Genomic DNA, 16557 nt, shown 5'->3' with positions numbered 1-16557 from the left:
TTCTGAGAGACTCTGCTTCTCTAACATACTCTTTTTATATGCAGTCATATAACCTAGTAGAAAATTGACCGTCCAGCTATTTTTCATTAGTATCATTTACTTTTCCAGCCTTTTATTACCCCTGTCCCAACTTTTGTAAGATGTGTTGCTGCCATTACTGTCTCACTTTCTCACGTTCAGAAAAGATAGTGTTCCTGACCCACATCACAGGCCTCTCGCTAGCCAAGCCAGAAACCTACTGCACACTGATGAGTGGCAAACACCCTCAAACAGCTGTCTGTGTATAGATTCTGGCTTGGCTTTCAATTCCCATTCATTGTAACAAGGCTTGTATAAAGAGTCTAACATTGACTTGCAGGAATGCTGCCTTCCAATAGGTGGCGCTGCAGAGGTATTGTACCATCTCCCTTATTTGCATATTACCCAGAGGAGATGGCCTTATAAGTCTTCTCACCCATCTTCTAGGTGCTCACATTCGTAACGAGTAACGACCCATAGAATAAACTGAAACCATTTTTTATCTTGCACGCAAAGCACTATTAAATGTTGTTTTTTTTAAACAGTCAAAATGCCTTTTTTGGTTCATTTCGCCTTCCAAAAAAATGCAATAAAAATTGTATATGTACCCAAAATGTACCAATAAAAACTATAGCTCGTCATGGAAAAAACAAGCCCTCACACTGCTGTGTGCATGGAAGAATAAAAAAAAAGCATCTGGGTCTCTGAAAGCAGCAATGAAGAAAGATTATTTACCAAAGAGGGTTTTTATTGTGTAAAACTGAAAAACCTAAAAAAAAAATGGTATTATTATAATCATAACGACACATAGAAAAAAGGTATTGTGTCATTTATAGTGCAATGCTGAACATGATTAAAAAATACCGCAAAAATAATGGCAGAAGAAAATGTGTTTTTTCACCCCACTCTCCAGGAAAAAAAAATTAATAAAAGTTTTGCAATATGGTGCTCGATCGAGTATCAGCCTTAAACGAGCGTGCTCGCTCATCTCTAATTCAGATCTTTGCTGTCAGTGAATAGAAACATTTTTGGTTCCTCCAGAGGCTGAAATCGTACAGATTTAATTCTTCTCACAGCTGAGGGTTTGTTTTAATGTTTCAGTGCTGACAATCCCCTGTGAACTAAAAGCACCAGCAGCACAGACCTCTCTCCTGATAGTTCGTTGCTGTTATTCTGCATCTATGGCATCTTCTGGCACCCCTTACCTGTCCGACTCTTCCATCCGAACACATTAGAAATGTGTGAACCCAAGTGGGGGGAGTGAGAATTTCCTGCTAAGATAATTTGCTGAGTATTAGTAGTTTTACGGTTTCTGCTCCGTCTTCTAATCTCTGGTGTGTGATCACAACGCCGCAGATGATGGGGCTATCATCTCATTACTCAGGCTGGCGAGGAGTTAATAGTGATAATGTCGGTGCGGAAAGATGTGACGCCGGCAGCAAGTTACTGTAATGTCTCCTAGTTATATCTCACACAGAACATTACGGCAAGAAAGTTCTGTTTTTCTTAATTAAACCATTTACCATTTTTTAAGCCAGAAGTTTCAAAGAAAATGGGATAGATCTACAATCGAAAATTCAATAGTTTTCTGGTGCAAAATGTGCCAAAAAATGGTTGATCTTGCTTTGTATCACATTTACTATTCAGGCTTCACACCACATTTACAATATGTTGCAGAGACTTTTTTACTACGTCCAACAAAGGAGCGTTTCTTCGTAGAAGGGGGGGTAGTATAAATGCAACACCGTGCACCAAAAATACCACTAAGAATTGTACCAAAAATGGGGGAATTTAGGTTGTAAACTAAGCCAACTAATAGGTGGTATAAAGTTAACTCCTTAGTGACCACGCTATAGTGTTTTTACGTCCTGCAGCTGCAGGACGTGTATGGAGGGAGGTAGCGCCGCTATCTCCCTCCATACAGCGCGGGCGTCAGCTGTTTATTACAGCTGACACCCGCGGGCAGTAGCCGCGCTCGGCCGTTCGGCCGATCGCGGCTATTAACCCTTTAAATGCCGCTGTCAATTCTGACAGCGGCATTTAAATCCCCCAAACGCTGTTTGGGGGTCCCGCAGGTGTCATGGCAGCCGGGGGCCTAATGAATGGCCCCAGGGCTGCCTTAGCAGACTGCCTATCAAGCTATCCACACAGGGTGTCTTGATAGACTGCCTGTAAAAAAGCAGTATGACGTAATGCTATAGCAGGAGCGATCAAAGCATCGCATGTTAAAGTCCCCCAGGGGGACTTCAAAGTAGAGTAAAAAAAAAGATCAATAAAGTTTTTTAAATTGTAAAAAAAAAAAAAAAGGTATAAAAGTTTAAATCACCCCCCTTTTGCCATATCAATTACTAAAAAATCTAAATCATAAAATAAAAATATGTATTTGGTATCGCCGCGTCCGTAAAAGTCCGATCTATCAAAGTAATGCATTATTTTTCCTGCACGGTGAACGTCGTCCGAAAAAAAAAATAAAGAACGCCAGAAATACACTTTTTTAGTTACCCTGTCTCCCAGAAAAAATGCAATAAAAAGCTATCAAAAAGTTGTATGTATTCCAAATTGATACTATCAGAAACTACAGGACAAAAATGAGCCCTTGCACAACTACGTCGATGGAAAAATAAAAAAGTTATTGCGCGCACAAAATGACCGCAGAAAATAATAGAAAAAAATTAAATATCTTTAAAAAAAAATACAAGTACTACAGCAAAAAAAAAATTATATAAGCTTGGTATCGTAGTAATCGTACTGACCCATAGAATAAAAATATCAGGTCGCTTTTGTTGCAGTTTGTGCGTCGTAGAAACAGGACGCACCGAAAGATGATGGAATGTCAGTTTTTTTTCCATTTCTCTCCACTAAGAATTTTTAAAAAGTTTTTCAGTACATTATATGGTACAATAAATAGTGCCATTGAAAAATACAACTCGTCCCGCAAAAAACAAGCCCTCATACAGCGACGTCGATGGATAAATAAAGGAGCTACGATTTTTTAAAAAGGAGGAGGAAAAAACAAAAATGCAAAAAAGCTCCGTCACTAAGGGGTTAAACTACACAGCCTAAGAACACTTTCACATGGAGTTGGCGTATTTACATGCACCCGCCAGTGCTGTAAAAACACGTGAACGGGTGCACAAATCTAACAGCATGGGCCTCGGCGCATATACCTTGAGGCCGCAATGCCATTGCCTCCCCTTCCCTACCCCTCGCCGGGTCACCTCCTCTCTCCTTCCCTCCAGCTACTGTCATTGGCTCCCATAGGAGCCTATGCAGCGGCTGATGTATTCCAGCCCGAAAGATAGTTCCAGGACTATCTTTGCGGGCCTGCGTGAAAGCGCTTAGTGCTATATTGGCCTGGCCCGTCGCTTGTACGCCGTGGGAATACAGCTATGTGATCTGATGCATTGGAATAAAAAGCATCAGATCGTAGCTCGTGTAACGAGCCCTCGGACCAGAATCACGCGAACGTAGTTGCGCAGCAATTGGAACCCATTGATTTTAATGGGTTTGTTCACATAAGTGTATTTTGCGCATGCATTTTTTTCGCGAAAAAAACACGCGTTATGTTATGTCCTTTTTTTCTGCGCATTTGTGCAAGAAAAGGGCACATATTGAACTACTTTCATTAATTGCATATTTCAATGATTTGCAGCATGGTTGCGTGTATTTTTGCCCACAAAAAAAGAACAGTAAAACACACACATGCACGCGCAAATACATAATGCCCATTGCGAAATTTTGCTTATGCCCATGTGACACAGGCCTAAAGATTCAACACATTTATCATTAAGGTACAAAATAGTCTGGTCACTAAGGGGTTAAACAGTATGTCATTGTCTAATCACACAGACCTGATCAGCATAAAGGAGACCACAGTTGATGACATCATTGGGGTCCCTATGTCAGCTATACAGGTCCCTACCTACCATGTGCCATTTATAATACTGGTATCTTATAAGTGAGAGGACCTTTTAAGACCTCTAAGGCACCAGGGCCTAGGTGTGACTACTGCTTCTGCATCCCCTATAGTACCTGATGCTGCATGCGATCTCAAAATTGCTCTATAGGGCTTTCCTTCACTGGTGAAAAAAATTCAGTTTTCTGTCCTAGCCCTGTAGCTAAATCCCCTGATAAAATGCACTAGGTAATGCCACCCCTTCGACATGCCCCGCTAACCCCCACCTCTACCTATATCCCTGTGTAGGGGTCACAGAGTTAGCTGCAGATCATAATCACTGAGGGGACCCAAAGGCCCTTCCTCCTTCTAAGGCTGGATTCACATATAGCAGTTGTGTCTGGCTAGTTGTCTTATGCCTTAACCAGACACAACTAATAAAATTATTGTGCATTTTGTCCAGCTGCCATTCTATCTGGTGCAGGGAGAGATTCTGGTGTCACAAGTGATAGATACCATGAACGGTCCTACATAAAATGTAGCAAGTTTTGGAATCAATTTCTCCAAGGCATTGGAGGAAAAGAAGAACGGATGTCCAAATACAGTATATTGGAATAAGCCCTAACAGCTCAACAGAAAGTGACCCATGATATGTGGGGGGCTGGTCTAGATTGTCCATTAGACCCAGGAACTTCAAGTGACACATCCAACTATTCTGCCCCTGTCTGTAAGGCTGACCAAGGACTTTACTTAGCTATTCCTCTATTCTGATACACAAGCATGCTCAGTTTGGTTGCAAAGGACCGTAAGAACAGATGAAGAATGGAAACACTACACTTTTGTTCTGCTTTGCACGTGTTTCTGATTTCACCTAGAAAATAATGCAAAATACTGATCAAATCTGATAGTAGTTGATATCATCTGAGTTTGATACAATGTATCAGGTAAACACATCAACAACATACATCTCTCTTGTGTTCTGACAGCTTGCTACAATGTATCAGTCTGAAGTCCAGGCTGCTTCATTCATTGTATCACCTTGGAGAAGCCATTATTCCAGGTCCCTGGTGCTCTTCTGTATTCTTTATGTATCAGATATCACTTCATTGTTCCTGCATTGTCCTGTGAATCCTTATGTCCTGCTCCCTTAGTTAATTCACCAGCCAGTAAATGAAGTAGAGCCGGAGCAGTGTAGAGCGGGTAATGACATGACTGTAGCATCGGAGGGGCCGTGTTGTTGCAGGTAAGTGTAGTCGTTGTTAATGTGAAGTGTACTTGGATTTATCGTGAATGTCTCGTTATGTTGGTGCATGAGCTACTTAACTTAATGCTGTTGGTGATGAGTGGTGGAAGGGTAAGACTTGTCCTAGAACTGCATTGCACTTGTTTCTAAGAGCATGTGCGAACACAGTCCCGGCCTTAGGTTAGATGGCACCCTATGCAGACTGTTTTTGGTGCCCTGCATCATAGTCAGTTCATATATAATTACCACAATATTGGTAAAATAAAAAATACTAAGGGGCAGGCTGAGCAATTGGGTACTAAATTAATGCCACAGGCCCTACCCTTCTGCCCCATGAAGAACATGGAGCCCAATAGTGGATCCCCACACAGTTTTTTTTAATCTATCGACAGGTTATAATACCAACTCATGTGGTCCATTTCCTGTTCATCGATATGAAGATATCACCCCCTCCGGTGGGTTCAGTTATTACGTACAGAAGTTTATATACTTGTTATAGACCTCACGTGGATGTTAGAAGGATTTTACCTTTTGACGTTTTTCTTCTTTCTTCCTCACCCCTGCAGGACACAATCTGGTTCTTTCATTGCCACCTTCAGGTTCGTTGTTGGATTTTGTGGACTTCGCTGTTAGTACACAAGTCTGTGGAGTAATCTGGCTTGGTATAAAGATGTCACTGTGGGTGCTGTAGGGCATTCCAGGGACTTCTGGTTGGGTCTGAGCTCCAATTTGGAACAACCTCAATACAAAAATGGAAAAAGTAGTCTCAATGATAATCACTGCATTGCGTCTAGTAATTTCACATACGTGAAAAGTACAAAATGCTTTCACCATTGTGGCAGTAATAGAGTCATGCAAGCAGCGATAAGAAAGGAAACCCCCTATCGCCCCCGGTGCTTGATCAACCCTTCCGCATGGGGGGACACAACCCTCGGTGCAGGTTTTATATGGAGGCCGAGGAGCTACAAGTTACACTCCATAGTAAGGATAGCAGGGTTGTATTAGACCCAACATCCGATAATTGAAGGGGTCTCCCTGTTTCATGTAAAAGCCACAGGATTGTAATGAAAACCTCTGCAAACTTTGTGTTTCAGCGGTTTTTATTTTCAAGATCTCTGCTTGCAGTCAATGAATGGTTATGCTGCTTTTTTAAAAAGCGGCTGTAAAAAAATTCAGCCATGTAAATAGATACATAGATTTACATTAGCTCCATATTACGGTCCGCAAAACACAGGCCAAGTACAGAGCTAAAATACGCTCGCCTGAAAGCAGACAAAGGTTGGCTTCACATGACCATAATTCGCTGTGTGCTGCCCATATGAGACAGTCGCAGGGCATGCAGCAACTCCGCAATGACGTTGCGTACTTGCCAGCCTCCTCTGCTATTTCTTTCCATTGAAAAGGTGGTCTGCTTTCCTGGCAACAGTAAAGAACCAGAGGAATCAATAGCTGCAATATCTGGAGAACGGAGCATTTTAGAAATAGACATCTTATGGGTGACTTCATTATTTGGCGATTTCAAATACATTGAAATAGGATTCCCGAGACGGGAATACCCCTTTAACGGGATTTTCCAGGACGTGGATCTTGATGACCTGTTCTTAAGACAGTAAGAAAGAACTCTGAAGTCAGAATCTCCTTGTGCCAATTTTTATTCCCTTTTCCCCACAACATATGTATTAGTGAAAGTCCACACCAAAATCTGCATCAAAACCCACACAGAATGTTTGTGCGCCTTTTCAACAATCATACTCTTAATTACTTACATTTAGACAGCTTAAAGGGGTTGTCCAAGTTAATTTTTTATAAAGTTTTGGGCCCCCCATTTCCAAAACTATATAAAATCAATATACTCACCGTAGCACCAAAGCGCCTCTTTGGTCATCTGGTACCAATGTTCATGGCCTGGTGACGTCCCATACACCCACCACATGGAGAAGCCCTGGCAGGTTTACAGAGCGTCATTGATGCCATTGCTGTCAGACCTCTTATTTATTGCCAAGGCCACACGGGTAAACACAACACATGCCCGGTGAAGTTCGAGTAAACACAGTAGCGGAGAATGGGAAAGGCAGAAACGGGGAGGGTGAGTGTTTTGTTTTTTTTAAATATGAGACTCATCCCCCTACTGCCATTTATTTTTTATAACTAGATGCGCCAAACTTATCAAAGAAGCTCATGCTACGTGATAAATGTAATGTACCTAGCTAAATATGTTATACGCTCTTCCTAATGCCACCTCTTGCTTGGCTTCTTTTAACCTAATATTTTGTGCCAAAATTTAGGACCAATTTTGTTGTGATTTGGAGTAGATTTTAGACTCAACCCAAATCCCCCTATTCTAGACACTTTTCAAAACTGTCTAGCAAAGCGCAAAAAGTGTCTAAAGCACATAATAAAGCTAGCACAAAGCATGTACACCAGCTATATGGTACATAACTGTGTTATGCCTAGTGCTGGGCATGAGAGGGAGAGCATAGCCCAGAGAGTCTTCATGTTTATCAGGCCCTGCACTAGGTATAATAGCATTTTTGCCCATACATGACATTTCGCCTCACCTAGGGTACATGTACATCTCCATGGAGTCTTGTGTACCTCCCATCGTCTCCATAATATAATGGTCATATCTTCTCTCTGGGAGTCTGATGTTCTGGTAATATGGCCCCTCATTGTGGATCTGAAGATCTTCTTGTGAAGAATGGGGTCCCAATGAACCTCTAAGAGACTCCTTATACCTATCTGGATAGGAGGCGATAGTCAAATATTCGTTGTCATACTCCCCGGAGTATAGTGGCATGTCATCCCATTGTGAAGCATTGACGTCAGCCATATATAAGGTCTTTGGTCTTTCCAGTTGGATCTGGCTGCCTGCTAATCCAGACTCTTTTATGACTTCAAACAATTTCCCGTCCTTCCCCAGATGCGATCCTTCCTCCGTGGGCTGCGCATCTGACTTCTCTTTGAGCTAGAAAAGATTCAATGAATTATATTAAAACCAGATTAGTAAAAAACAAAACAATTACAAATAAACACTAATACAAATTATAAAAACTCCCTAAGGGCGGACACCCACTGGCGTTTATTTCTCCATCGGCTGCGAGAGCAAGTGAAAACTCTCGCCTCGCAGTGCGAGAAAAAAAACGGGATGACGCCGGGATATCGCCAGTCTTTTCAATGGGGCCAGCGACAGCAGCGCTAGCCCCATTGAAAAGATATGGAGAATACCGCGGACTTCTGCCACAGCTGTGGCAGAAGTGCAGCATGCTATCCCATTGCTTTCAATGGGATCGGCGCTGCTGCCGGTCCCATTGAAAGCAGTGGTTTTTGGCAAACCCTGCAGCATGATTTTCGGAGAAGGGCTTGAAATATAAGAAAAAAAAGAAATATGGGCTCACCTCACCAGCAGTATCTTCCAGTGTTGCAGGGAGATCTGAGATTCAACATCTCCGTCCTCAAGCAGCCGATGGCAAACGGCTAAATTCCATATAAAGACAAACAGAAGTGGAGAGGAGCTGCTACCGTTAAAAAAATGTCATTCTTTATTGAGTAAAAAAAGCATACAGCTCACAGGTTCGCACTGAACGCGTTTCGGCTATAGTAGCCTGTTGATAAAGGCTACTATAGCCGAAACGCGTTCAGCGCGAACCTGTGAGCTGTATGCTTTTTTTACTCAAAAAAGAATGAAATTTTTTTAACGGAAGCAGCTCCTCTCCACTTCTATTTTTCTTTAAATTGAATTATAAGCCCTTCCCTGAAAATCATCAATAAGTGGTTAAAAAAGTTTTTTAAAAAGTACTCACCTCTCAGCCGCTCACACGCGTCCTCCGGTTGGCTCCCCGACACTGCTATCCAGCACTTTCAGCAGGCTGGGATTTAAAAATCCCCGCCTCCTGAAAGGGCTCTGCTGATTGGCTGAGCGCTCAGCTAATAACATCTAGTGCTTAGCTATTGGCTGAGTGCTCAGCCAATTACAGATAGTGCTTAACTATTCATTCATGAATAGCTAAGATAGTGCTATTCATGAATGAATAGCGAAGCACTATCTGTAATTGGCAGAGGATTCCTTCATGACAGCTGTGGCAGAAGTCTGCGGTATTCTCCATATCTTTTCAATGGGGCTAGCGCTGCTGCCGCTGGCCCCATTGAAAAGACTGGCAATATCCCGGTCTCATTCCGGCGTCTTTCTTGCACTGCAAGGTGAGTGTTTTCACTTGCTCTCGCAGCGCAAGATAGAAAATATCGCCAGTGGGTGTCCGCCCTAAGGTGGATACTGCAATTAATGTTGGGTTTACATGCATCTTAAGCTAGTTATATACATTATAGAAATATCAACTGATGGGCTAAAGTGTATGTCAGAGGGTTGATGTAGATGTACTCTTTTCATTCTAATTTGCTGCCAACTCTGCGTTGTCATATAAAGTCCCTCTCTAGTAACAGAGACACCAAAATGAAACGCAGAAGGTGGGTGAAAGTGTTGTCTCATGCTGTTCATAGAAGTCTATGGAGAGATCAGGGGAGAGGAACCTGCTGCAGAGGGAAAGAGACTTACAGAGATGTAGCTCCTACTAAAAGTAAGTGATTTACTATGTTATAGCTACTGAGATCACATCTATAATGCTCAGTATTGCTGTACACTGTCCTCCATGATGGTGTGTGTGCTATAAAGAGTTCAGGAGCAGAATCTGCTGTTTTCTCCATGGGAGAGCTCATAACAGGTAGTCTCCACCCATGAGCTCAAGGACAAGTGAAAATCAGAGATATGGTCTGCAAAGGGCAAGCTGGTGATAAATGCATGATACCAGTCAAATAGTGACCAGAAATAGTATTATTCCTTGGCAGTTTATTCTGAAAAGTCATTTAAAAGTGTGGGCACATGTTAATGGAAGAATACTTCAGGGAAACACACTGTGATTTCCTAAAATATAGAATAGTCATAATATTGTATTTAGTTATAGGAGTAACTTGTGAGCCCCAAAGCATATGTAGAACAGGTACTCCCACCTTACACATACCATGTGCCATTTATAATAGCAGCCTTGTCTTACATGCCAGAGTCTTTGAGCTCCCTCAGGTTTCACTAAAAGCTTTGTATCACCTATAACTATGCTACTGTACAGTGAGTTGTAAGTTATATTGATGTCTTACACAGCTAATACCGGTAGTTGGTGACAATCACTTATGGCCGCTCTTACAATACCTATAGTGATTCTCACCCAGCTCTCCATAGCTTTCCAGATTTATTTGGCACTTATGGTCTATGAAGTTGTGGTGGCCATTAGTTGTGGTCTTTCAACATCTCAGGCCTTAGTCACACGGGCGTTTTTTGCCGCGATTTGCAGATCGCATGACGGATGCGCATCCGCAAATCGCGTGACCGGGGCCGAAAAATTGCCCGAAAAAACTGCTCCTAGCCGCGTTTCAATAGAAACGGGCCGGAGCTGTCCAGCGCATTGAATTCAATGGAGCCGGCTGTATTGTAATGCGCTGCGGGCGATCTCACGATGAATTGTCGGGAAGGGCTTAAATATATAAGCCCTTCCCTGCAATTCATCCAGAAATGTGTAAAAATAAAAAAAATATATATACTCACCTTGTCCCAGCAGACGGAGTTCAGCGCGGCCGGCCGGCAGTTCTCCTGAACTGCTCTCTGTAGTATACAGCAGCCGGCTGTATTGCCGGCTCCATTGAATTCAATGGGCAAACGTCGTTCTTCTCTGCCACAGCTGTTACAGCTGTGGCAGAGAAGAATGATTTGTCTTCCATATGTTCTCAATGGGGTCGGCGCTGCTGCCGCCGGCCCCATTGAGCGCATATAGAGAAGAGAACAGGAATCGCAGATCGCAGATAGGTGCGATCTGCGATTTCTGTTCTATAATTTATCGGACGAGCGCATAAAAAGCGCTCATGTGCCTGATACTATTGCAAAGCAATGGTTTTATAAAATCGCTGGACGCATGCGCAAATCGTGCGAAAAAACGCCCGTCTGACTAAGCCCTCATACTCATGTAGAAGACCAAAATAATAGGGATGAGCAAACTTTTGAAAAGTTTTGTAATAATTAGCTCAAAGTGAACCAGTAGTTCACCAAAACACCAAAAACTGGTGTATAAAATTGTCTAAGAACAATAAAAGCCCTGTATAAAACTGTGAGTGCGTCAGACAGGGATTTTATCGCTCTTAGACAGTGTTATACTATTCATTACTTAGAAACTGTTATTCATTCTATGATTCTATTTCTGGGATGATTTAGTGATCCTGCACTGAGCAGGGGTTGGACCCGATGACCCTGGAGGTCCCTTCCAACTCTACCATTCTATTCTATGATTCATATACACCAGTGTTCAGGACTAGTGTTGAGTAAATTGAACTAATAGAACCATCTTTTGGGTAGAACTTTGCTAACAGCTCGTTTGGATTTCGTGGCGAACCAAACTTTTAGCAAAGTTCAAGCTGAAACAGGGTTCTACTGGTTTGGTTCACTCAACACTACAAAATAATGCAGAAATAGTCAAGCCTCCACAGAGGTAAATGTTTAATTCTAGAAGAAAATACCTTGATATATTTTTGTGGAGTTTGATACTGTGGATTATGCAGTCCATAACTGGTAACCAATGGTCCCACTCAATGTTAATCCTGTAGACTTTGCAGGTCTCATGAATGGATAAATGATGGGGTGTCATGGATATTACAGCATTTCCAGCTAATTAGCAATTCCAATTCCAAGCCTTCAGTCGTGTCTGACCCTTGGATACTCTGCAGGCCAGTCCTCTCCATGCTTCTATATTCTCTACAGCTGCTTTCAATTCCCTGATATCCACTTCCGTGTCCTTCTTGATGTCCGGTTAACATGTCTTTTGTCTTCCTTTCACCCCTGACCATTCCAAGTAGAATCTCTTTTTCTAGCGAATTTAACCTCATCACTTGTCCAAAGTACGTCAGTCTCTGTCTTGTGATCTTGCCTTCCAGGCACTCCTCTGGGTTGATATGGTCCAGGACAACTTTGTTGGTGACCCTAGCTGTCCAGGGGCTTTGTAGAAATTTTCTCCAACACCACAGCTCCAAAGCATACATTTTTAGGGTCCATGCTCAACATGGCCATACACCCCAGTGTTAATCGTTGCTTTATCTCACCTGTCAAGCAAAGAATGCAAAACTATTAATCACTTCAATTTTCTCATTGTTGACCTCTATGTAGGCTTCCTCGTTGGCAGCAATCATGATCTTTGTCTTCTTGATGTTCAGGTAAATTCCCATCTTCTCAGTTTCCTCTTTCAGCTTCAGGATCAGCGTCTTCAGATGCTTCGCTGTATTTGCTACCAGGGTCATATTGTTTGCGTATCTTAGAATAGTGATGGTTCTTCTACCTACTTTCAACCCAATACTCTGATCATTTAAGTCCAGCTGCCTCATCATCACTTCAGCATAGAGGTTGAAAAGAAAAGGAGAGAGGATACATCCTTGTTTTGTACTCTTTTTGATCTTGAACCATTCTGTATCTCCATACCTGGTTCTCACTGTGGCTCCCTGATTACTATAGAGAAAAAGAGCTAAAATTGCAATAAGCTGACGGGCTGACGGAAGGCCACACCATGTCTGTCAGAACCTACACCATAAGGCAGGCACAATCACCGTAGGGTAGGCACAATGGCTGTAGACCCTAACGATATGCAGCAAGCCAGACTATAACCAGAGGAGCTAAATTGCTCACTGCAGGCTCATATGCAGTCATCCACAGCGAGATAGTGTAGGTTCTGATGAACGCGGTGTGGCCTTGCCGTTGGCCCATCAGCTTATGCGTCTTGGCCAAAATGCTAAACTAACACCCACACTTTATTAGTGTGTATCAATATTTCCTTTATGCAGTTTGCTATAGACTCACTGAAGGGACAAAAGGTTTCAATAATGACTTATGAAAAACCCTATGAACCCTCCATGTAGCTGGCAAATCAAGTTCATAAGCGAGCGGATTTACTACACGCGTGATGACAAATGGACCCACGTAACGCGGCGCCAGTTTCAAAGACGGAACCTTCAACTTGAGATTTCTAGAAGACAAATATACCTTCTGTCCCACCCTGTAAGGTTCAGATACTGACAGACTCCTCCCACTACGCAACTCCATATGAGCCCCCATTGCTTCCAGGCTCTTCCGTACTTCTTTCCATACCCCCTACAGCGCATCTGTGGTGACATTAGCTGCAAGACAGGCAGACGGAGTAGAAATAGCTGTAAGGAAGCGAGGATGCTGACCATATACGCAAAGGAATGGAGATATCCCAGTGGAAGCACAAGTACGGTTGTTTAGCGCAAACTCTGCCAACGGCAGGAATTCTGCCCACTGATGATCCTTTTCGCTAGCAAACAACCGTAAATATTGCACTAAATCCTGGTTCTTCCGTTCAGTCTGACCATTAGTTTGTGGATGGAATGCTGACAAGAAGGAAAGCGACGTTCCCAGGTTTCTACAGAAGGCTCACCAGAATTGCGCAACAAACTGAACACCGCAATCAGATATGATGTTCTCGGGAACCCAATGTAGACGAATGATTTCTTTTACAAAAATCTTGGAAAATTCGATCGCAGTAGGAAGGAAGCTTATTTAAAGCCACGAAATGTGCCATCTTTGAGAACCAGTCTACAACAACTAGGATAGTGGTTATCTACCTGAGACTCGGGTAGATAGGTGATAAAATCTACCGATAAATGCGACCACGGACGAGAAGGCACCGGTAACGGTCACAGAGGCACCTCTGGACGCTGCCGACTTTTACTGCGTGCACAGTAAGAGCATCCCTTAACAAAGTTGCTGATCTCCCGAGACATGCCTGGCCATCAGTAGTGTCTAGTACAAAGATGCAGAGTCCCCTGAACCCCCAGTTGGCCACTGAGAACAGATGAATGAGAGTCTTAAATGATTTTCAGATGCAAAGTCTCTGGCACAAACCATCTGCCGCCCGGCACCACCGAGGGAGCGTCCTGCTGACAATTTTGTAGATGGGGAACGAGATCAGATTCTGCAGCTGCCACCACCAACACCCCAGGTGCCAAGATATTCTCTGGAGCCACTGTCTCACTTTCTGGCAAACCAAAACTCCATGAGAGGGCGTCTGCCTTCACGTTTTTCTCCCCTGGAATATATGTAATGATGAGGTTAAACCTGACGAAAAACAACGCCCACCTGGCCTGATGAGCTGTAAGTCTCTTAGCATTGGCGAGATATGCCAAGTTTTTATGATCAGTATACACGTTAATAAGATGCCTTGCCCCCTCAAGATGGTGACCCCAGTCTTCTAGAGACCACTTAATCGCCAATAACTCACTATTACCCACGTCGTAGTTACATTCTGCTGGAAATGAACTTCCGCGCGAAGACTGCACATGGACTATACCCAGATCTCCCGCTGACTTCCTGAGACAATACAGCCCCCGCCCCCACCTCAGACGCATCGACCTCAATGAAGAACGGTCGCCGCGCGCCAGGCTGTACTAGCACCGGGGCAGCAATAAACACCTTTTTGAGATGACTAAAAGCCTCTAGGGCCTCTGGCAACCATCTTACTTAGTTGGCACCCTTCTTGGTAAGATCGGTCAGGGGTTGAGCAATAACAGAATAATTCTTAATGAATTTACGGTAAAAATTTAAGAAACCTAAAAACCCCTGGAGAGCTTTCAGGTTATCTGGTCTGACCCATTGGGAGATTGCCACCACTTTTCAGACTCCATTTGAATCTCTGTTGGTGAAATCACATAACCAAGGAAAGACACTTGTTTAGTACCAAAAATGCATTTTTCCAACTTGACAAAAAGTTGGTAGTCATGCAAACGGGTCAGAACCAGCCTCAGGTGCCACACATGTGAATCCCAGTCTGGGGAGTACACCAGAATGTCATCAAGATATATGACCAAAAATAGCCCCAGGAAGTCATGGAAGACCGCGTTCATAAATCCCTGGAACACAGCGGGGGCATTACAGAGTCCGAAGGTAATGACTAGACATTCAAAATGTCCGAACGAGGTGTTGAACCTAGTCTTCCACTCATCTCCCTCTCGGATGCAAATTAAATTGTAAGCCCCACTTAAGTCCAATTTGGAAAACCAGTGGGCCCCCACCACCTGATCCAATAAATCAGGAATCAGGGGCAAGGAGCACTGGTTCTTCACTGTAATTTTATTCAAAGCCTGATAATCCACACAAGGCCTCAATGTCCCATCCTTCTTCTCTTCAAAGAAGAGACCTGCCCCGGCAGGGGACCTGGATGGCCTGATATGTCGTTTGGCTAGAGACTCTGAGATATAGGGCTTAAGGGCTTCGTGCTCATGACCAGACAAATTGAACATGGCTCCCTTAGGGATGGGACTGTCAGGGATCAAGTCAATACCACAGTCCCACTCCCTATGGGGAGGCAAAGTCTTAGACAGTTTCTTGGAAAATACGTCATGAAAATCAGACAAATACTCAGGAATAAGTATGGTATCTGCTGAACACATGGATATAGTAGCTAAGTGACTATGACAGGACCACCCCCAATGTGTCAATTCCCGAGTGGACCAATCAAATCGGGGATTGTGCAGCGCCAACCAGGGCATACCAAGCACTATGTCAACGGACATCCTTTCCATTACCAAGAACGACAGATTCTCAGAATGGAGATAACCCATAGTGAACTGTAAAATGGGAGTCCCTCATTGTACAACACCTGCCAACACAGGGGAATCTTTAACACCAAGAATTCAGTCATAAGAGGTCTGACAAAACTAATCAAATTGGCGGCAGCACCCTAATCAATAAAAAGCTCGACCGGACCGAGTGAAATTCCGGAAGCCAATTTGACACGGCACCAACAACTTAGGGAGTACCTGTGATCCTAGGTGATCCTCCCAAAAATCGCCTAGGATTTGAAGTTTTCCGCCGGTTTGGACTGATGTTGTAGACGCTTCTGAGGACAGGTCGCTACACAATGTCCGGCTTTCCCACAATAGAGGCAGAGACGATGAGTCATCCGGAACCGTCGCCGTTCCTCGGAACTTAGCTGGTCCACTTCCATAGGCTCGGCACCAGAAGTTGGCATGGGAGAAGTGGGAGCGGGTGTGCTGGATTCCCTAGCCTTACGGGCCTGACACTCCTCTTTTCTTGATCTCAGCTTGCTGTCAGCTTTGACCGCCAATTCCATCGCATCATTGAGTGTCACGGGAGCGGGATGAGAAATTAGTAGATCCTTGACTGCGTCAGAAAGACCCAACAAAAACACATCTTTAAGGGCGCTATCTTTACAAGAGGTTTTACCTCCATACAGTCTAAATTTAGAGCAATAGTCCTCTACCCACTGCTGCCCCTGATGTAGAGAAATGAGATGGGATACCGCCAACCCCGCATGGTCCGGCTCATCAAAATTACCTTCAA

At 43.5% G+C, this 16557-nt stretch overlaps 1 protein-coding gene across 4 annotated transcripts in view; it reads right to left on the bottom strand.

Moving 5' to 3' along the window:
* The window catches only part of JHY (junctional cadherin complex regulator), a 71516-nt gene that overhangs the window by 21874 nt on the left and 33085 nt on the right, over positions 1-16557 (bottom strand). For all 4 annotated transcript variants that reach the window (XM_066606686.1, XM_066606687.1, XM_066606685.1 and 1 more), the window contains exons 4-5: positions 7715-8121; positions 5685-5895 (exon numbers count right to left, since the gene is read on the bottom strand). In XM_066606686.1, coding sequence (XP_066462783.1) covers positions 5685-5895; positions 7715-8121 — 618 coding nt within the window. The remainder of the gene's footprint in view (positions 1-5684; positions 5896-7714; positions 8122-16557) is intronic.

The sequence above is a fragment of the Eleutherodactylus coqui genome, chromosome 6 (assembly GCF_035609145.1).
Source record: "Eleutherodactylus coqui strain aEleCoq1 chromosome 6, aEleCoq1.hap1, whole genome shotgun sequence".
Classification (NCBI taxonomy): Eukaryota; Metazoa; Chordata; class Amphibia; order Anura; family Eleutherodactylidae; genus Eleutherodactylus; species Eleutherodactylus coqui.
This window is presented reverse-complemented; position numbering and strand designations above follow the sequence as displayed.